The sequence below is a fragment of the Cyprinodon tularosa genome, unplaced genomic scaffold (genome assembly GCF_016077235.1).
Source record: "Cyprinodon tularosa strain WSP-4 unplaced genomic scaffold, ASM1607723v1 ctg34, whole genome shotgun sequence".
NCBI lineage: Eukaryota > Metazoa > Chordata > Actinopteri > Cyprinodontiformes > Cyprinodontidae > Cyprinodon > Cyprinodon tularosa.
This window is the reverse complement of record NW_024039052.1, coordinates 1,802,013-1,825,388: the sequence shown is the minus strand read 5'-3', so window position 1 is coordinate 1,825,388 and position 23,376 is coordinate 1,802,013. Positions and strand designations below refer to the sequence as shown.

Genomic DNA, 23,376 nt, shown 5'->3' with positions numbered 1-23,376 from the left:
CTCAGTTTAATTACATATAATATTAATAATTAATTACAGTTATTAAAAAAAAAAGTGGAAAATATGTTAGCTTTGGATTTACCTAGACTGGATGATAACTTTTACATATCAACAGGTTTGTTGGGTACATGTACTGTAGATTAAAAAAAAAAAAAAAAATCTATTTTTAGCATTAACTGTTGTTATATTTATGTAATAAATACATTTGTTTCATCATCTGAAACATTTAGTGTGATAAACTTACACTAAAGATAAAGAAACATTTCAGGGAACAAATACATTTTCATGCATATGTATACTCTATGTATATGGTATTTAAATTACTCTTCCTGATTGATATATGTGGACTTTTCTCTTTTTAGTACCCTTGAATTATATAAATTCTCCAAACATTTGCGAATTCAAAGACTTCCCTTTTATTTTTTTTAGCTTTTCCCCTGTTTTTAAACTATGGCCTTCTCTGTTTTCTCTTTCATTTGCACCTCAGAAAGGTTACAGGAAACCCAAGTTTCCCACAGTGAAAGGCGAACACTCAAACTGCTTTTTAATCATTTCCAGAGCCTGTTGTGAGACAGCAAGTGCTGGCACTCCAGCCGGGCCTCGGCTCGGATCCGTTCCAGGAGCACACTTCAGGGCTCACTGAGCCTGCTCAGTAATCTGTCACTGTAAGGGACAGAGGAAATGGCTGTATTTAAGCGAGAGGATACAATTTCATCCCACAATTACATCTCTCCTGTGTTTACAGATCTTTTCACAGAGGAAGAAAGAGTTGCCTCACATGTGGTGCAGAATTTCAGCTTTTTATAGAAATCACTTTCTTTCCTCAAAGGATATATCAACTAAATGCTTTCTTTACCTACTTGAATTACAAGCTTTGAGATGTAATCTAAATTAGATTTGAAATATTCATTTTTTTCAAGATTTAGTTACACAGTGGATCAAAAAAGTCCTTCTTATTCTATTTTCATATATCATAAGATTCCGCTTTATTCAAGATGTTTAATTTTTGATATTGATGCAATTTATTGACTGTTTTTAACTATTCAAGGACTCATTCTGTTTGTTTCAGGAGTGGCAGAACTCCATTCAGAAGAATGCTGGCCTCGCTTTCATTGAGCTAATCAATGAAGGAAGGTAAACCCGCCATTAACTTTAAAAAACACATCAAGCTATAGTTTAAATGGACTTTTATTATCATTATGTATAGTTAAATGTCTTTTCTTTGGAAGCCATGAGAGGTTGTTCAGCTTAGTGATATAGTGCAGATTAGCCCTTAGTTAAGATTAAAGGCAAGTAAGCTTGTTTTACTTGAATTAAGAGGAACAATGTGAGAGTACAGAGTATCTCTCGTGTTTTCTGCCTGTTTGTTCAGTTCTACTTCTCTCTCTTTTCCCTGTTTGGGTGTGACCAGACTCAGGGTTTTCTGAGCAGATCAGGGGCAGCTCAGCCTCCTTGTCCATCTGTTGACCCATCTGGCCCATCCTCCTGCATGCCCAGGCTCTTGCCTTGGTCCAAACAGGTTCCTCTGTGTCCCCTGCTGGCCCTAGAACAAAGAAGTTCAGTTGGTGGGGCCACACGGCGCTGTCCAGGGTGCTGCTGACAGACACAGAATTTTCTAGTCTTACACTAGTCTCTGTACGTCTACTCTGCCTAACTAGACAGTTATACAGGGAACGGCTGGTAAACCTGTTTGTTTTACATGGTGTGGCTGACACCAACGTTGTTCCTGCTGTATGCAGCGACGCATTAGGCCAGTGGATTTCTTTTTTTTTTTTCTTGTTAATAATTCAGCCTAGCAAACACTGAACAGATGCCTTGAATAGGTGGTTATATTATAATCCCATAAGACCCTCTGTTTTTAGGTTTTACATGCAGGGGATCTGACATACACTCCACCCAGTAACTGATTATTCCCCATATTAACTGTATAAAATAAAAATAAAAAGTACAGTTGCATGGTTAAAGCTAAAATGAGCATCAAAAACAACTTTTTAGTTGTCAAATATTCACTTTTGGCTTTTAAATGTTTCCTTTTTGCACAGTGTTTTGTGTCTGGGTCTTTTTATGCTCTGCCTATTTATTGTGCTTTCCGTGCATGTAACAAAAATACCTGGTAGATAACTGATTTATCTTTTTTTTTTTTTCTCTCCCCAACTGTAACTTGTCAACTTTCTTTCACATCTATTCTTGGTTTCGAAACAAAGCTTCACGTTGTCAGCTTTCTCTTTGAACTATGAACTCCTGTCTGTTAATGAGTGCTTGTCAACAGTTAAAGAGGCAAGAGCAGCTGATGACTGTAGTCTCGAGATTCCAGATTAATGGCTCTCTTTGGGGACAGAAGGCAAGGCTAAAATTTGTATGAAGCTCTAAAGAAGAAACAAGAGCTGTTTTAATTAAAATAAAACTTGCCTAATGTTGCGCGAAATGGGTTGTAATCCGCAACATATCCAAAGTGAATGTGTTTTTTCAAACTATTTTTCAGACGGTGCCATTTCAATGTTTATGAAGGCTGTTAACCTATAGCTTCTGAGCTGAGCCTTAACAGCTTTTTAGGCTCTGTGGGGATTTTATTCATCTTTATCCTTAGATACTGTATCATTATTTTATTAATTTGGTTTATTTTATTTTTTCAGGTACCAAAATAACAACCTATTCTTTCTCAGCCTTCCAGTTCAGGTGGTTTACAATATTTGAATAGATTGACAATAGTGATGTATAGGATGAAATGTTTTTTTTAAAGCCTGCCCAATTTCTTCACCACTTTTGCCTGCCTAGTGCTCTTTGTAATGCTGCTTCGAACACATTCCTGAGGCATTCACAGATTAGTTGGTATGGCGCAGAGTATACATTTTATTACAATGTCCATTAATTTGTACTATTATGATTATGATTGTTATTGTTATTGCAAATGACAGTCATATGTGTTCCTTAACTATGTTTGTGGAAAATCCAAGGTTGCTGTGCCATGCCATGAAGGACCACATTGTTCGCGTTGCCAATGAGGCTGAATTCATCCTGAACAGACAGCGAGCTGAGGATGTCCACAAACATGCAGAGTTTGAGGTATTAGTTTTTATTACATCTGGAGATAAATAAACCAAAAATCTTCTTCCTCCAAAACATATCTTTTACTATGAATGGTGCTTTTCTAAATCCCAACTACTCACAATTATTTTTTGTGTAGACTTCACTAATCCTTTTAGCATAAAAAAAAAAATAAACTTTGTGGGCTCAGTAATCATGTCTCTCTAAGGATTATCTCCATACCCTTACAATTCTTTTAAAGTCATACAGTTAGAATTAGTTAATATATATTAAAGCAATTATAATTTGTTGCTAACCAATTACAGGGCTTACTATTAATTAAATATTCAATCCACACCCTTCTAACTTCCTTTAAAACACAAAATCTATCTAATTTTCATCTTAAGATGTTATAAAAAGGTGTCTAACCTGTTTATTTCAGCATTGATTTTAAGTAAAGCAAATAAAATTACAGATTTAAATATAATAAACAAATGACATTACTTTTATCAACTTTTGTCTTCTTGGAAAAAGATAAAGAAAGTCTTAACCTTTGCCAGTTCTTCTTTACAGACTTAGCCTCAGATTGGAAAGACATTTTATTTCAGTTTATTTATGTCAAGTCAGGGAACAAATATCATTTTTTAGATAATCCTAATGTTTAATTTTAAGCACGTTTTTCTCATTAACTATACAGATGAAGATATTGCTCTTTGTTTAAGGCCAATGTACAGTATTCCTTTAAGGTGAACCTCAGGCCCCAGCTTTCCCTTTATTTAGCCTTTCTAATAATCTCTGACCGTCTCGCCAGGCAATGTTAAAGAAAAGCAGGCCCACAGTATGATGCTACCACTATTATATTTACAGTGCGGATGTTCGGAGTGAGAACATACATTTATTTTCATATAGGAAAGAAGAATGAGATGATTTTAACTCATCTAAATGCTGCTGGTTGATCTCCATTTTGTTTTAGGGTATAAAAACAAGTCATACTTTTCTTTATTTTTTTAAGTTATTTTATTTATTTAAAAAAATGTCTTTGTCCCCACATTGCATAATTAAACTACTTTTGGTTATTTAATCAATTGAAATTCTGATTTAAAACATTAAAGTTTGATTATAACATCATAAGAAGTACAACATTTCCAAGGTTATGAATAGTTTACCATGTTTTACAATTTAAGTACTTTGGACACCTACAAACCTCAGCTCAAACACTTGGTTCACCTCTGTTTACAGTTTGTACATGTGAGCAATGACATGCCTCTTATCTTAGAAGTGCAGCCAGCCACAAGCACCTTCTTGATATACAGTTCTTGAGGATCCTTGACCTGCTAGATAAACTGGAAGAGGCGACTAGATATGTGATGTCAGAGAAAGGAAGGGAAGTGTACCTGGCCCTATCCGTCCTGTCTGCCATCTCCTGACAGCTTACACCTTTCATCTGGCTCTGACGTTACTTTATTACCCACTCTCCATGATTGAAGATTCAGCCTACAGATAAGACATTTTACAATTAGGCTAGTGTCAAGAAGAAGTGTCGTATGCTTTAAAGTGATAAATAATGTTTGATATTTGTCAAAGTCACGTGGTAATGCAAGGTGAAAGGAAGCAATTGAGTTATTTGCTTTATGAGAAATATGTTGAAGTATGGTGTCTGACAGAATTCAAATTTAAACCAGGAAATTCAATTAACTTTCAGCTTCTGTTAGCAAATTAGATTGTGAATATTAGCAAGAGTTCCCTCAGGGTGGAAGAGTAAGACAATCTTGTTTTAGAACCAAAGACAAGAGATGTTCTGGTTTACTTTCAGCCACTGACATTTTTCCACTGCCCTTAAATCAGGAAAGGCACTATAAAGGTTAAGTATTATATCATTTAATCTGTTCTAGTTTTATCTTTGTTTAAGGAAAAAGATTCATTTATGTATTTTTAACTATATCTTTCTAATGGACTTTATAATATTGTCATTGTAGCAGTAATGGAATGTATTTTGTGCGACCATTAGCATTTTTTCTCTAATAGAACCATCCAAAGCTACCTAGCAGGAAGCCTCATCTGTCTGCAGTTTGGGAATGAACTGCCTCTATGTGCTTGCCATGATTTACAACACTCCTCTAAGGGAGCAGAAATACATCTCTCAACTGTCCACTAATATCTTTATGCACTCAAGTGTGGTGAATAAAGCCTTAACATTCCTCAAGGTGATAAATGTTCTATTGGGGAAAATCTATTATTGAGACTTTATTCAAATAGAATCGTTTGGAATGTTGTTAGTTTAATGTTTTGCATGTTTTTTGTGTTGAAACAAGGTCAACACTTTTAATTTAATTTTATTTCTTTTGTTTCTATACATCAGTCCAGCTGTGCCCAATATGCTGCTGACAGAAAAGATGAAGAGAAGATGTGTGACCATCTGATGAGTGCTGCTAAGCATAGAGATCATGTCACAGCTAACCAATTAAAGCAGAAAATTGTCAACATCCTCACCAACAAGCATGGCGCTTGGGGTATACCATGCCAGAGGTAAGCCGTTACAGGGCAACACCCCATACAAACCTTGTCTTCTTTCATCTTTAACATCATCGTATGATATCTGTGTGGCCCAAAGTTTCTCGATTACTGTGATCTTCATGCAACGGATGGGCAGTTAATGTCATTTTCCCAGGATCCGATCAGAGGGTTAGCAGTAGGGTCAGCAAATGCAATTACAGTGTAGAGTGAAATAATCCCCAGGGGACAGTTGATTGGCTAGTCACCCTACATACATGGATGAGCAAAGGGGGTTGGTATGTTTCGGCAGCATTGTCCAGGTTTTTATTGACCTACTGCAATACAAAGCATTGCACTTGGTGGAAGCAGCAAGGCCACGCCATATGAACCTCGTAAAATAACAAGTGGCTCTTCTGCTCTCACACTAGCTTCTCTGTGTACGTACATAACACATACAGTTATTTCTACTAATGCCAGAGGAATTGTAGGAAAAAAATGAAAGAAACTGCACATTAAGACTTTGCTGAAACAGAAAGTCGGATGAAGTATTTACATAAAGTCCAGCTCCTGTGGGAGCAGCCTATAAATTGACATTGGTCATAAAATAGACTATGTTGTTTGTTTTTATTGTCCATGATGGCCCTGATGCCTCTCCACATGCTGTGTGGTTTGTTGTTATGGAACTGTTCCTTAATTCTCTGGTTATGTCTGTCTCTGTCTGCTGGATGTGCTTCCCGAGCTCTTTCTGCACTCTGTTGTTGGACATTTTGTCTTCTGATCTAAAAGCTGCCCCCCATATATTAGCATATCCCAAAATGTACTATCTACTGTACTTAAGGTTTATGGTTTGAAAAACAAACATTGTTTTTTTTTTTTTTTTGGTATCAGTGCAAAGGTGGATGTAGGACAGCTTTGATGTTTTATATTCCTCCTATGAGAACAATCTTCTCTTTGTATGACCCCCCTAGTCTGTGTTGTTTGTACAGATTTGTGCCAACTTGTTGGTCCAAATCTTGATGGTTCTGCTGGTGGGATTGTTTCTGCTGCTTAGGGGGCTTTAGGCTGGAATCAGCTCTACAGAAATGTGGTCTGACATTCTAAGATGAGGATCCGGTGCTGCTCTAAACGCTGGTACTGTATGTTAACATTCACCTGGTCTAATATATTTGTCTTTATGGAGGGAAACAATAAATATCTGTGCAATATGAGCAGAAGACCTTTACATTCTATATGGTTAAAATCTCTTTGGAAACAATTCATTTTTACTAAATAATTTCAAGATAGTACCAAATCTATGATGTGTACAAAATCACACTTAGTTATAGTTTCAGTCTAAAAATGTTGCAGTATCTAAGTGCTAAATCTGACTGAACCTCAGCAACCCATAAAAATGTGCTGGGTTGAATTTGGGGCTCATGTTCAAATATTTATGGAGCCCCACCAGGAGGCATAGCATTTGCATTGAAACAAAAGGTTATTGAGTGTGGGTGCATTGTAAATGATACAACAAAACTTCCAGCAAATTCAAATTTAATGGTAACCTGCTGGTGAAGAAAAATGATGCAATATGCTCACAAGCTCAAGGCAGTGTTGCAGTTCAGCAGCTTATTCTTATTCACTGCTACATTAACTTTCCCATTTATGCTGCCCTTGTAAAATATAAAACCCCCAGGCTTTGTGAGGAGCTGCATGTGTGTGTGTGTGTGTGTGTGGAGGGGGTGGGGGATCATCTGTGTATGTGTGTTCTTGTGAAGCCTTAACTTGGTTATGCTTTCTCCCTTATACACAAACTGTTTTACCTTTTTATTGCTAAATCCTCCAGATATGCCAGAGGATATTTATTGTTAACATAGAATGCTTCACAAATTAAATTATTCTTAGGGAGCCAACTAAATAAAACTTGTGTGACTTGTTTATGTTTCCTATCCACCAGTGTGTGTTTACAGCTGATCTTATTAGACAGCCAAGAATTAGATTAATCTGTTTCGTCTTTTTCTAAAAATATTTGCAGGTTGCATCCCTGAGAGCCACTTTGTTTTGCGTTGTTCTTATCGGAGCTAACAGAATTAGGAAGTGAGGCTGCAGCAAAAAAGACAACAGGCAGCTATAAGGTAATAATCTGGACAGGCTTTGTAAACAGCTGCTACAGTCATTAGATTAGACTAAAGAAAAGGCAGATCGGACCCTACGGTGGCCTGTTTGATCATACTATATGCTTGCCTGATGATGAATGTCCCCTTATATAGAGCCAGCATAGAAAAATCAATACTCCTCAAATTGAAACAGTATAGGGTTGTATTGATCCACTGTGCTAAATCAAAATGAGGAGACTTTGATACATCTCTCCCAGACAGCACTCTGCTCAGTAATGACACACTATCAATTTTAGCTTTGCACTGATAAATCAAGTTGAAAATTGGATGTCAGAATTTTTCCCAGCAAGAGAGAGATTTCCTCTGCCCCCTGGAACCCTCTGCTGTTGACCTTTGAACCCTGCCAGCGGATTATAACGTTCAGACTCATCTAAAGTGAAAGTGGACGTCAAGGCAAGACTGATGAACGCACTGTAGTCTAATGTCCACCACTTTCTTAGCAAAAGATATTAAGGTTCCATTACTATAAATCCGGTCTGTGTAAAAACTGAAAGGGGAGAATGAATTACAAATTTGTTTTATGCAGTGAATATTTTTGGCACTCCCAAGTACTTTTTCAACACAGATATATGTTCAACCTCTTCCACCCCACCTGAACATCAGCAGCATCACTGACAGCTGACAGAGGAGCCTCTCTGGCCTCCATGGCACCCCTTAACCCTACCTGACTAGTCTATTGATTGTCAACATTTCTTCTGTATAATTACTTTTTGTAGCAAAGGAGAAAGGAAAATGGCGGCACATATTGATCTGTGGCAAGGCAGTGAAACAGCCGTTTCCCTTGACTAACAGCGGGTTTCATCTCTTTCACTTGATGAATGGTAACAATCTGCCCGTGGATAATAACTTTGTGATGGAATGAACCTCTTTACTCACTATGTGCCCAGAGTATTTGGTCTTGCCTGAAAGGGTTATCAATTCTAATAGAAGTGTCCAACTGCGTGGGGGGTGGGGACCTTTAGTGGGCTTTAAAGCTACTGAGAGGTTTAGGTCGGATGTGCCTTTTGGGGAAGAAAACAAAGGTTATGGTCTCCAGTTGAGTCTAACAAGATAAACAAACTTAAACTTGGTGATAAAAATGATGTTTTGTAAAAATATGTTGACAAGAGAGTTAAAATGTTCTCTCTCATCTGGATTTGGATTGAATTTAGTCTTTTGTGGATATTGATTGTGATTAATGTTTTTAAATACTTGGCTTTGTAAAAGAGGAAAGATCAAGCCTGATAATTATTTTGTACCAATGCCACTTAAAATATTCAAGTTTTAATCCAGAAATGTAAAAAAAATCTATCAGTACCACTTAATTACATGGATGGATTAAGATTCGGTTATACACATTCAAATATATTTATAATACATTCCAGCTAATATCTAACTACTGTAACAGTGGGAAGGAACAACTTTCATTCACAATCTTTTCATTGACTTTATCGAATACTTAAATTTTTATCTGAGATCCAGTTTTCAGGATAAAGGGTTCAGGGGACACACCCAAATATGACTTTCCAACTCATCCTGTTAAACTGTAAGGCGTTCTTAAGCAGACGGGGTATGTATGTATTGTCAGAGTGGGACGGAGCTGGAAAAGTGAGGCAGGACAGGAGGTGTCCCGATCAAATAGCTGAACCACCTAAACTGACCTCTTAGTGATGCAGAGAAGCAGCAATGAACACAGACCTTCATATTGACACAGTTACTGACTAACCGTAGGTATTCCAGATTTTCAGTAAATAGAAATACTAACCAATGGAGCTATGCAATACATTATAACATTTGATTTTTCTATATGTATAATGATTATTTTTAGGTAAGTTGAGGACCTCTGATAAAGTAGTTATCTTATTAATATTACATTAAAGGTATAGGGGAGGATTTTCTTTTTCCAGGTGGATCATCAAAATAAGTGGTCCTCTTAACTGTCAATCATTCTGGTGACATGTTTACATAAGGCCGTCCTACATGCTCGTCCCCATTTTCACATAGGCCTACTGGTGGTGAGTTTGACATAGTGGAAAAATTACAAATGTTCTTTTGGAAAGTAAGCTTGTGTGGCTGATGCACACAGCAACTTTTAAAGAGAGCATGCATTAGGAGAAATGGGCTGGTGCATGCTCTTGCATACTTTTTATAGCCATTTCGGGAATGGGTACAGGGTTGTCTATGTGCATTTCTTTTTTTTAAGTGGATAGGCCGGGTCTTCCACTATACCTTTAACAGAATTAGTATAGTATATATTTTTTGTCTGTATCTTCTCTAATAATTTATACATCCCCAGTTTATTAATATGCAAAAAAATTTTTATAAAAGCACAGATGTCTGTTTATTCTCTTTTAATTAGACCTTATTGTAAACATAATAGTCCATTGTTCTGGCTGCCTAATATATCTTCTGTTTTTGACCTGTTTTTTTTGCCCTTGGGCCACACTTAACCTTGTTCACTGTGCTAATTATATCTGGAAAGGGGCCCATTCACATAATCATCCATTTTATTGGGTGTTAAAGTAGAACTGGGCGATGCTGGAATGTCACATTTTATGTAAAAGATGGTTCTAGATAGCTGGTGATCCTGGGGAGTTCTCTAACATTACAGTGTGCTTCTACCTCGCACGTCTGTCTTCATTACAAGAGATGAGCTGGAGTTAATCTTGCTGCTGCTGTGGTGTTTCCCTTTTGTCTTTTTCCCTTGAGCACATTCTCCACACTATCTCTTAATCTGCAAAAGAAGAGTAAAAAGAGAAACGAGAAACATTTGGACAACTTTTGTTTGAAGTAGTGTTGAGAGACATAAATATATGAAATATTCAAATTAAAGGGATGAAAGTTTTATGTATTACTTGCAGCCATCTACAATAATAAAATCATGATGGTGACCATACAGCAACTAGATATTTGGGATCCCAAAGACACATGAAATTTATTGTTTTGTTTTTGTTTGGGGTTTTTTTTGTGCTTTATATGTCTCTTTGAAAGATAGGGGTTCATCACCATATGGTTACCAGTTACCGTTTTTGATGAATTGCATTTCTGGTTGCCCTTTTTTTTCATCATAGCAGTCTAAAGAATGTTATTTAAAATGTCTAAAATCATGCATTGCATATGCATTAAATATTTTTCTATGTCTGGTTTTTATTTTAACTAAACCAGCTGGTACTTAGAATAGTTCATTCATAAGAGAAGAGCTTGTTAGTTCTCTTAAAATATCAGGACAGTAAATTGTAGCTTAGTCAGAATTTGCAGGTGTTTATATTCAGTCGCTGAAGGCATTATAGAATTGATTTTAGAAATGATGGAACTTATGTCCTCTGCAGATGCCCCTGATGGTTACTGTGGCTTGCTAAGAAACTTGGGACAGCTTGAAATGAGAGAAAAGATCATTTGTCCTCAGAATGTCAATAAAAACGGATGTGCCCCAAGTAGTGTGGCTGCACGACAGAAGCCAGTTGTTTCATCTTTGAATAGAATTGTCACTGATTACTGGTATTTATTATAATTAAACCCGACTCATGTCACCAGTGCAGGATTTTAAAAGAGTATAATGGCGTTTTATCGAATCAGTATGTTCCTGACCTTCCTCCTTACCATCTCCTTACCACTTCACATAAATCCCTTGTGAGAAGAAATTAGATGAAAAAAGGCATCTTTAGTCATGAAAAACTGGTCTGTCTGCAGTCCGGCCCTGTCTTTGTTTTGTGAGTCATTATGGATAAGTGACTTAAAACACATGGAGTTAACTATTGGCTTTTACAACGAAAAAAATTCTGGAGCCAATTTAACTCCAGAGATAGAGAGTCTATGCCATTTTTAGAAACACTGTTCGATTTATTTATCTGGGTTTTATTTATTGAAATTAGATACAATTTGTTTGTACTTGCAAAGTTTTGTTCTCACACCTGAACTGCACATGTTTTCTCCAAAATTGCCTGAGAGAGAAATTGTAAAAATTACATAGTAAAAATTGTTAACATTTAACCAAATAAAACTGGTGTAGAATTGAATTCACTTTGTCAAGCAGCAAGTACCTATTGTTAATGGCTAGAATGAATTAGGTAAATTTGTTGATTTGAAATAATTTTAAAAGGAAACTGTAAGATGATAATTAAATACATGTGCAAACATCTTTAAAATCCTTTTAGTTTACCATCACTTATGTTTGGTCCTTCTTGGTAGTGGGGTTAAACATAACAGGCAAAAAACAAGGTTCCCAAGGTGCTACATATCTGCATATCATCAGCAAAGGTAACATCACCAGAGCAAACGACTTAAACAGCTCAACAAATAGATAAAGAAGGATAATTCTGTTCAATAAACTCCTCTTTGAGAAATCATCCCTGGTAATGATTTCTCAAGAAGAATCCTTCATAAAATGAAGAACATTATGAAAAGCCGGGAGCATCCTCTTCAGGAGACTGTTAAACAATAACAGAATATCTGTGGTCAAAGGAATCTCCACTGCAAGACAGACCGCTACAGAAGATTGTTCCTGTCTACAGCTACCATCATCTACAAAAGTTCATACAAAAAAAACCTACAAGTTACAACATTTAATTTCTTTTCCGCATCAATATTCTATCATTTTTAAACAGAATTGAATTGAACTGAATTGAATCGAATCAGTATACACGAATCACAACCTGATCATCTCTATATCCAGTAAATACTAATAAGCTAATTACTCCTCTGCAGTATTTCCTCTGCATTGCCAGCAAGCTGACTTGGCAAATCTTTAGTTACTTCAAATATACTTTAAGCTGTTAGCCTCGACTAACAGACGCAGTCATGTGAGTCACTGAACAACGAAGTTACACTCCCTACTAGCTCACCCTGATTTTGACTGAACTCAAAAAGTGATGAATCAGTTAATGAAAGTGATGAGATTCACCTTTTTCACACAGATTTGTTTGCTTACACAAATCATTCATGAATAAACACAACCCCACTCACCACAACTCTTTTCTATCCATAAGTCCTATGGACTTAACACCACTATTTTGCCTGTATACATTCACTTTTAGGTTTATAAATTATACTCTTTATCATTCACCATCATAGACATGGTAGCAACTCGTCACGTTTATAGATGGTGAAGATGCGTTGAGTTTAAAATAAAGCATAAAAAAGTCAAGCACAGAGAAATCAGCGACTTAGAGCAGACTTCATATCCAGTGTCACATCTTGTTTACAGATGAGAAAACATGTGCAAACTAGTTTAAGACAGTATAAAAGCAAGATTAACTCATCAAACCACTGGTAACAAGCAAGATTCAGAAGGAGACCATTTCTGAAGGCACAACAAATCCAACAGAACACTGTCACAGGAAGGTCCACTCATGCAAGTAATAAATTCAGTTGTAATTTGCATAGAAACACCTAGATGGCAGACATTAAAACGTTGCCTGGGCACATGCCTTCTGAGCTTTAGATATGTGGTCAGATGGAAGGGTCAGACTTAAAATAGTGGTCCATTTTGTCTAGAACGACTAGGTCTGGAAGATTGGGGTGGTGTTACGATGTGGGGATCTTTTTCTGGCCCAGTTTACATTTCTAACATGGAACCAGCTGAGAATGATTAAAATCTCTTCATCAGTATTTCAGCTGACAAGAGTTCCTTAATGGCCACGGTGTGATAATCTGATAGCAGAAAATTACTCCATGTCACAAAAATCTAATAATTTAAAACTGTGTTTCTTGACTTAACAGTATCATTTTACTCCAATGATTTTTTACAGACATCATATCTCAGTCCAATAGAAAACTTTGGAATGAAGTGGAATAAGAGATTGGCATTATAGATATGCAGATGATGAATCTGTAGCTTGTTCAATGTTTTTTTTTTACATGCCAATATTGACAAAAATCAGTGAGGAGTGTTTCGGACAAATTGTTAAATGTATGTCACAAACAATTAAGGCGGTTCTAAGGTATACTGTAATGGCCAGGAGAGATATTATACAACCCATAGAAACATACCAGTCTTAACGTTCTCTGTTTAACTAACAGTTACAGTTTAATTGTAATCACAACTTCAAGTGGGATTTGTTACCTAAACAAAGCTGTTAGTATGTCCATTATATTCTCAAATTTATATGCATTTATTTTTTGAATTTTAATATGCTATATTTACCACCCTCCTAAAGGCATTTTTAGTGTTTCTGTTAATAATATATGTAGCACATAAAAAACGTAACCCCTCATTTGGAATCAATGGATCCTTGCAAGTTTTTTTTTTCACCCTCTGCTTTTATTTTCTAATAAATACTAAATCACATAAGAAGAAATTAATCTTCAATATAACAATATTATATATTTGGCAATAAAATATATCAATCCTGTTATCACAGTATTTTAAATGATGTCTTATATTTTCCTTTCCCTATTGTTAATAAAGCCCTTTGTAGAAGACTGTCGGGTCTGGCAAATCACAAACCTAAACAAGGCACCCAAGAGGAAAGATTGACTTTAAATATCCATTTAAAAAAGAATAGATAAAAGACAATACCTCCCTTAGACATATATCCTATTGCACTTAGAAAGTCTGAAAACCTTCATAAATAATCGTGCTCCGTTTCATGTAGGTTATCAGTGTTGGAAAATTAGCTTTTAAAATGTGGTTTGAAATCCATTTGGCTGATTGATGGGTGATGGGACTAATAAATTTTGCCAGTTTCTAGCAGGTCGGCTCAAAGCAATTCTTTATGGTTGTCATGAAGCCAGACACATTCGATATGTGAAATAAGGTTGTCAAACCAACTCTGATGGAAGGATCTCATTGGCTGGACAATTTGTTATATAGAGTTTATAAATTATTATTTTTGCATTCATAATTCAGAAGGATTACTTGTGTTTTGTTAGCTAAATTCTAAATAAGCTCCTGAAATAAAAGAGGATAAATAGATGTCTTTTTTTTTTTTTTTTTTACTTACATTTGCACAGATATTAACATTGTCTATAGAAATACAATGGAAGTCCCTGAAATAAAAAAAGAAATACAGTAAACAAAACAAAAAAAATCAAAACAAAAACACATATTTTAGAAAATGTAATGTCATCTTTCTTTCTGGAGATTCCCATGAATCTTTGTTGGATAGTATTGATCTAAGTGTTAAAATCCCTATTGGTCTTTTAAAGAAATGTTTAAATCTCCATTTATTGAAAGACATTTCTTTAGCCTGATAATAGCTACATACAAAATGTATGCCTGTTTAGTTCATGTCTTTAAAATGCAAAACAAATGGCATTGGCTTTGCATGGCTGGCTGATGTTTTAATAGCTTTTTTGTAATTTAAAATTGAAAGTTCCCCTTTTCATATAATATTATTGAGCCAACCCTATGACATAATTTCATGTCAGAAATAGGGTGGCCAGATGTCCGGCTTTAGGGCGGACAGTCCGGATTTTCATTGCACTGTCCGGCGTCCGGCGCTGCACCCAGCCGGACGTGTATTTGTCCTCCTTTACCCCCAGATTCCACATACTCCGTCAGCGCTCCGCCCCGCTCACGTACGGAGTACTTGTCTGTCATGTAAATCAATGAGAGCTGTTCCACATCCCCCGCTCGTCACCGCCCACGTACGTCTTCTCCGTCCTTCACCGTCAAAATACGGAGCCTAGCTATTTTTTGCTCCCCTCCGGTCCGTCCAGATCAAGACCCGCTATTGCAATCGCACCAAACAGAAAAAAGAATGTAGAGAAGACCCGGTTTGCCAAATAAATTATAGTAAAAACAGATCGGTATCTAGAAATTAGAGCATAGTTTTTATATATTCCCAAAAACTAAGAGCAATTAATTAAATAATTGGATGCAGACTATTGGTGCTTCAACAGACCAGGAAGAAGTTGTGAGATTCTAGAGTGAATCTCACAACTTTAAAAGAAAATTCTTATTGCAGGAATGGATGAAGAGATGATGAGTTTGGAAGCAGAGAATAAACAGAGTTCATACAAACTATGTATGATCCTAGTTATCCCTGTTACAAAAATCCACAACAGAAAGAAAATATTTGGGCAGAAACTGAACATCTGCTGGATGATGATGGGGATTTTTTTAATATGTCAGATTAAATTAAGCGTTCACAGGTTTTATACAGGAATGAGGAACTCTAATTTAATGCTCTTTTAATGCTATTAGAAATAATTTTAATGCCATCAACAAGTATCATGTACACAAGTTATTAGTTTACATGAAATAAGGAGCTGTAAGCACAGTTCCATGACTCAAGTTTATATATATATATATATATATATATATATATATATATATATATATATATAGATATATATATATATATAGATATAGATATATATATATATATAGATAGATAGATAGATAGATAGATAGATAGATAGATAGATAGATAGATATGGATAGATAGAGAACATGGTGAAATCATTTTTATTCTCGACAGGCTGCAGCCATGTCATGAATTCCTCTTTTCCAGCCACTTTTTGCAGTTTGCATCGTCCTATTCTCTAGCTCTTTCTCGAGCTTCTTTTCCAAACAACTGCTTTATGATCAATTGCAGCAGTTCTGCGCAAATTAATTGTGTTAAAAAATGGTCACTTTTTAAACACCACAATGTATTAAATAAATACAAATGCTGGGAACCAATTATTTTTTACATTTCTTTAATATTTTGTTCTATTCAGCTACACAAGCATCCTCTTTAAACTACTAAGAATTGTGCTATAAATGTGACTTTACCTGATTCTTATGTACACCTTAGTAATTTATTGATATGCCGCACAATGTCCTCCTTTTTGGTGCTATAGAAATGGCCACCCTAGTCAGAAAGGATTTTTGTCAAGCCTGATCTTATAAAAGTTAGTGATACCTTTAATAAAACAAACATTTCCTTCAGCAATCCTAAAGAAGAAACTACATCTTCCACATGTACAAATGGTGTCGTTGTCTTGGTCATCCTTGTCTTATGACTATAACTAGAAGTCAAAATTTAGTTTTTTGGCAGATCTTGCTTTACAATAGGAAACCAGATCAGCACCTACATTATTGAAGATATGGCCTAAATATATGTTCTCATTTTACTATCCCTCATAAACAACCACCAATGAATTTAGCTAACCCTCAACACAGAAGTAATCCCTTTTATTCCAGTTGAGAGCCATGGTCTCAGATTTAGAGGAGCTGACTCATCTTCCCTAATTAAAATCATAAATACCCTCTTCTTAGCCCTCCTAAAGGCACAACACGTGTTGAGAGGCAGTGATCGCAAAGCTGTTGTCTGATAATTGAAAGGTTGAAAGTGTGATTCCAACTTCCCCCACCATATGTGAAAATGTCCTTTGCTAAGATTCGGTACCCCTCATTTCCTAGTGTTACTGTGTATGTTGATGTACATGTGGTAATGTGTGAATGTTTTGTGCATGTGCTGTAGATGGATGTGGCTGTAGGGTAACTACAGTGGTGACCATAAATGCAACACCACATATAACTTTGATCACAGCTTGAAAACCTAAAACACTACCAGTCTTACTCAATGTCTAAAAAATGTTTCTGCATTAACATTTTTTTTTTTGCACAGAAACTTTTGCAGGTGTTTTATGTTGTGCTCTTGCATTTAGGTACTCTGATTTTAACTATAACTAGCTATTTTATGCGTACCAGTTGAAAGCAAGTGCATTTATAACTGTTAATACTGCATTAAGGAAATCTTCAAAGAACGGATTTATCCCCCACTGGCATCTGCTCTCTCTACCTCCTCTAAGAATTAGGGGTACATAATCTTCCAAAATAATCGCGCAGTTGCATCCAGTGGATTTAAATTTTTTACACTGCGTAATCTTGAGTTTACAATATAATTTACGTGGGTGTCTCCTTTACACCCCCTGACATCTGTCTTCCTCATAGTTAAGCTTCGGAGGAGATTGGCAGGGGACAAGCTAAAGGCATTCAGCCTTACTTTGCATATACCATCTCATGGTACTTTGTGAACACAACATTTGCAGTTGCTTGGACAGACTCACGACTCATACCCGTTTTTGACTGATATTTAACTGAAACTGATCCCTTGTTGCTGTCAGGCCTCCGCTAATTCTCCTGAGCCTTTTGATTTCTGACACTGCTGGATATTATATTCACAGAACAGAAAGGCAGTATTTTGTGATGTGATCCCTGCTAAAACTTTAATCTGTTTAGACTGACTGTTTAGACTAAGTGGCTGAGAAAGGGGGCGAAAACAGAACAAACTACTAGGCTACCTTCCAACATGTTGTGGCAAACAGCACAAATTTAAAAATAACTTCTTAAAAGCATTTTTTTTACCTAATTCAAGATTTTTTTTAGCTCTGGTTTCCTTGTACGTTAGATATAAGATCTGTATTATAACATGATATGCTTTGAACTGGTAAGTAAAACAAGAAGAGAAACATTAAATTGTCCATTTATTTAAGATATTATAGTATTTATGTGATTGATATATTGCAGGTTTGATGCACCTGACAAAAGAAGTTGGTACCCAGTCATTGATTATATTAATTACATTTTATATGAGTAAAAAAAAAAAATCAGAATACTTTTTGGTAAAAAGCATGAAGGCTTCGAATTGGCCCCAGCAAGTACACATTTGAAAAGTGCTACACTTAGAAACCTAATGCTTGTCCCAATGCTTAATGGTTTGCATTAGCTGCAAGCCATAAAATTATCCCTGGGTCCTCACTTATGTTGGAATAATCATTTACAAAGATGGTTACCACATGCTGGAACTGTTTTCTTCTTTTTGTTTTCTTTCTTTATGGCTTTAATTCACCGTTATTAATAATGAATAAAAATGCAATTTTCTGTTGGGTTGCTCCAGGGCCTTGGGAATCATTTCAATGAATATTTCAGCACATTATTTTAATCATGGCTCTACATATGCGGTGGGGGGAGGGTTTGTTTTATAGGCTCATGCTTCAGCCGCCCCAAGACCCTGATCATTAAACTCCACGCTGTCTGCGTTGAGGTTCCTACCTTTGATTTACAAGACTTGTTAAAAAACATTGTAAAAAAAGAAGGCAAGCTGTGTCATTTATACTTGTAATTTGAAGCTGTATTTGTAAATGGAGGTGCCTAAGATTTATGTGTACCAGGTTTGCTGCTGCTCCCCGCTGATATGCTATTGGCTTCTGCAGAGCTGACATTACTTAGACCTCTGGAGAGTTTGGCCTAATAAAGCCCACTGTATTTGGTCTGATTTTGTTGTTTTGTGGGATTTTAAAGCAGCCACTCTAATCTGGCCGTCACTTGTAAGTGTCCTATCTGTCTAATCTGTCCATCCTCTTGACTCATAGTGAGCTGCATGACTTTTGGCGTCTCGATTACTGGGAAGATGACCTGAGGCGGAGGAGGAGATTTGTCAGAAACCCTTTTGGCTCCACCCACTTAAATGTAGCCTGCAAGTCACAACAAGAGTATGGTAAGTGCTTTATTTATTTGTGGGAATTATGAGTCAATTTACAAGTCTAGGTTGTAATATGTTAACTTAAAGTTGTCGTGACAGAGGAGCCAGTATTCGAGGCAAGGGATAATTCAAAAGCGTTTTTTTAAAATACAGATGATCAGAGTAGCAGCGGCTAGGGCCTCTATTACAGGAAACTCTGTAAAAGGAAACACAGGTTAGTCACTACTTAAATCTAACAGATGATTATATGAACGTGTGAGTCACTAACCTGGTTTAACAGTTCAGCCCATGTTCTAAGAACGAGGTAGGATCTAGTCAGTGGGCTGCCAACAAGATGCGGCGGGCACCGCCCAGAGTGTCCCGGACGCTACAGCCCCGGAGAACGGAGAACAAGCAGGAGTCCAAAGCCAAGTCAGGCAAACAGAAGAGAACAGGAACAGACAGGATCAGAGATCCAGGAGTCCAAAGACGGTTCAGGCAAACAGATCAGATGGGACAGGCAGGCTCAGTGGTTGAGAGGCAGAACAGGTCAGGATAATGAAATCAGAAACACCAAGGAACTCTGAAAACACTCCCACCACTGGCTAGAGAGAACAAGAATATTATGGCATGGATGACTGGATACAATCACCTTAATTAGAGGCAGGAGCTGGTGGTTCAGATGAGCACTAATTAGAAACCAGGCAGGTTAGAGTTAGACAGGTGAATCGAGTTAGTAATTAATTCAGTCATCAGTGCCAAAATCATGACAAAAGTCAAATATGGTAATTACAGTAGAAGTAGTCCAGTTGAAATGCATAGATAACCAAATGTTTAAGGGGCCTATGTTGAATGTGTTGGTAGCAAAATGAATAGCAAAACACAATGGCTACACTTGCCTTAATTTATAGTCCTAGAGAGATAATCTACTCATGCTACACATACTTTTTTTTTAGACTTTTAGACAGATTTTATTTGTCATTTTGTCTGCACAAGTGTAAAACAAAAAGAAATTTCGTTTGGAAACAGCTCACTGGACAATTTCATCTTTTTAAAAGTGCAGCCTCGAAAAGTAGTAAAAATGACTGTAAATTTACAGTTCTAACTTTTTCGAGCAGCAGTCCCTTTAATATATTTGTCATGTGATTACTTTTACCTTATTGTTTACTTTATTGAAATCTCTGCGAGCGTCATAGTCACCTTATAAATGAACAACTGGCAGCTGTAGAAGAAGCAGGTGGTCTCACATTTAAGATGCATGCAATAAATACATCTTCTGCGCCTAATTTTGATTCCTTGTTCATTATCATAGTAATATTTTTGGATTTTGGAATGTAAAAAAGTATTAAAAAAAAACTCCTCGAACAAAAAAAAAGTAACTTGGAAAAATAATTTAGACTAGCACATACAAAAATTAAGCTAACACTAAAGAAAACATGCAAATTTAGAATGCTGTAGAAAAATTAACTGCATGTTAAGAAGAGCTGCAAACTAGTTCTGCATAACTGCAGCCCTCCAGACCATTAGGGGTAGATGGCCATCAACCCATTTGTTACCAGACCATAGACATTGCTACAAATGAAAGGTATTAGGGAGGATTTCCCCGAATTTTTTAAAAGACCCGCGCTCTCCACTTAGCGAGAGCACGCACGATCCCATTTGTCCTGGTGCCACTCTGTTTAAAGTTGCTGTTATCATAGCTCATGCAAGCTTACTGTGCCTGAACATCTGCCCTAATCCCTAAATCTCTCAATCACTATATAGAGCGGGACTATATTGTGGACTTTATAGCAAACTCAGTCAACTTACTAACAGATGATCACTTCCCTGCTGGTTACAGGATATATCTGCCTCTTTCAAGGCCTTTCTTTTCTTCTCATACACTTTGTAGACACTTTTTATCTTACAACATTTTCAAAGAACCACGGTAACAAAGGTGAGCTTCAATGACTGTCTGAAATCATAGCTCACCACAGATAGCCTGAAAGTGCACATGCGTAGAAAAAAATAGCTAACGTGATTAGCATGTAATGCGGCCTACGTTAATATATCACTACAATGACTGACAATTAGGAGGACCACTTATTCAAATGATTCATCTGGAAATGAAAGATTGTTCTCTATACCTTTAATGTTTATGTAGCACCTCTGTTTCAAAAGCATCAACTGGATACCCACAAAGAGTACATTTGGATGGAAGAAAGAAAAAGTAAGATTTCTTTGTATAAAAAAAAAAAAAAAAACTTAATTTCTTTAAAGCATTTTATTTGTTCCTTTACCAATGGTCTGTTTCCATTTAAGTTAATGATGGCCTCCCCCTAGTGGTCTGGAGCACTTATGTTTTGATACTTCGTTATGCAGTGCTATTTTGCAGCTTTTTTTTTTTTACCAACTTGCAGTTGTTTTGCTACTTAAAACATTTTTCCTTTGCATGTGTTTTATATGTTTGTATAATTTATGTTTGCAGTAGGTTTTGTGTTTGCAGCATGTTTTCACTTTCCTTCTCTGTTTTCTGTGACTAGTGTTTCTATTTTGCCGCAGTTTTCCCACATCTGTTTTGCTGTGTTTGTGTCAATTTATTTTTTTTGTGTTTGCAGGACTTTTTTAATTTGTGAATTCATGTATTTGCATAATATTTGTATCCCTCAGCCTCCGTACACAGAAACTAATTCCAAACTTATTGCAAAGAGGAACAATGAAGCATTCACCTTAATTAGTGCATCATTTGCCAAAAGCAAGAGGAGGAAATATGTTGTATTAATGTAATTTTTCCATATGTATATGACATTAAAACATATAAGAAAAAAATATATATATATATTCCATAATATATTTATATATTTCAATGTTTACTTTTTACTTTAGTGTTTTTGTTAATTTGAGTCCACAAAATTCATCTGTCCTCATTTCTATGAATCACCATTTTATAATAAAAATGTTTGTACCTTTTGTTTAACTGAAAATAAAGTTATCTGTATAGAAACCATAAATAACAATAAGTTTTTGTTGTCTTTTTCTTTTTCAACCTTGTGGAGTTTCATTACTTTTTGAACTTATCCAACTGAGACACAGAACACCAGTGTTATTCATCTATTTTTATTTATTTTTTATTTTATCATTTTATGTTTTCCGTTTCTGTCAGAGTAACCGACTAAAGACTTGTTGAGGTCCTGCTGTCATGCACTAGTTTTAATGAACCAGAATTATGTATAAACTTGTCAACTGAAAGGGATTGCCTACAGTCTGATGCTCTCCATCAGAGGTAAGCCGCCTTTTCAAGCATATTTTAACAGGCTTTGATGTGGCTGCATGGCAAAGGCTTTTATTAGAAGTTAAAATAAAAATCATATTTTCTTCTCTTTGAAACCTTTAGCAGATTATGGTGGATACTGGGACAATTGGCAGTCATTTTACTTCATGTCAATCAAGAAAACATTTGTCCACATAGATCTTTTTTTATGCAATGATTTTGACAATACATGTTCTTTGTTGATCATCCTGTTGTTATTTTTAAAGGTTTGTTATTTGATAGTTATGGCATCTTGACATTTATCTGTGTTGGAGAGTGAGATGAAAGTTGAAGAACCCAAATCTAGAACAGCCAGGCCAAAGGTCAGGTAATAAAATCTGAATAAGCAACAAGGCAAATGAGTCTTTCTGCAAGAAAAAAAAAAGCTAAATACAGAATATCTACTTCTCGAATGGGAAATTTCAAAATGAACACCATATATTGTACATAAACAGTAGGCTGGTTGAAAAAGGAAAGGTACATTAACCAGTGGCTGGAAATTATTTTGATGACCAGAATATAAGGCAATGGGCCCGATGTAATAAAACAGAGGAATATTAAATCAAAAGTGTATTTTTTTTCTATATGATAATCCTTTTATTTTCAATAAACACTGAAATGCAAATTAGAATTAAACTTTTCAGACTCAGTCAAAGTTACCCAAAAAGTCTGTCTTTGAATTTAGCAGTAAACAATAATGTTTTTTAATTACTATTTAAATAATTCAACAATTGTTTGTTCATTTCTGGTTTTCAGGCCATTTAAAGAGCTGAGAAACTAAAGACTACCTTTCCTAATACAGTTCTAGTCCTGAGAACACTGTGTGAACAGGTCACCGATGACCCCAGGGTGTCTACAAAGTTCATACATTAGTAGCAACTTTAATATGAATTTAGATCCAAGGCCAATCAGTGTTTTAAAGACCATAACCTTGCATCTTCTGTTTCAAAAACAAAGATTTCAGTCTCTCTCTATTAAACTAGAGAAATTTGGTGTCTGTTTTCTATGATCAAGATGCGACAGACACATCAGATGCAAGTTACCG

The 23,376-nt window shown here is 36.0% G+C and overlaps 1 protein-coding gene across 1 annotated transcript in view; it reads left to right on the top strand.

The window, feature by feature from the left end:
• Window positions 1-23,376, top strand: part of nbeab (neurobeachin b) — a 248,792-nt gene that overhangs the window by 135,665 nt on the left and 89,751 nt on the right. Inside the window, exons 35-38 of the mRNA XM_038294440.1 lie at window positions 1,070-1,134; window positions 2,955-3,063; window positions 5,384-5,550; window positions 18,954-19,078. Of these exons, the coding sequence (XP_038150368.1) occupies window positions 1,070-1,134; window positions 2,955-3,063; window positions 5,384-5,550; window positions 18,954-19,078 (466 nt within the window). The remainder of the gene's footprint in view (window positions 1-1,069; window positions 1,135-2,954; window positions 3,064-5,383; window positions 5,551-18,953; window positions 19,079-23,376) is intronic.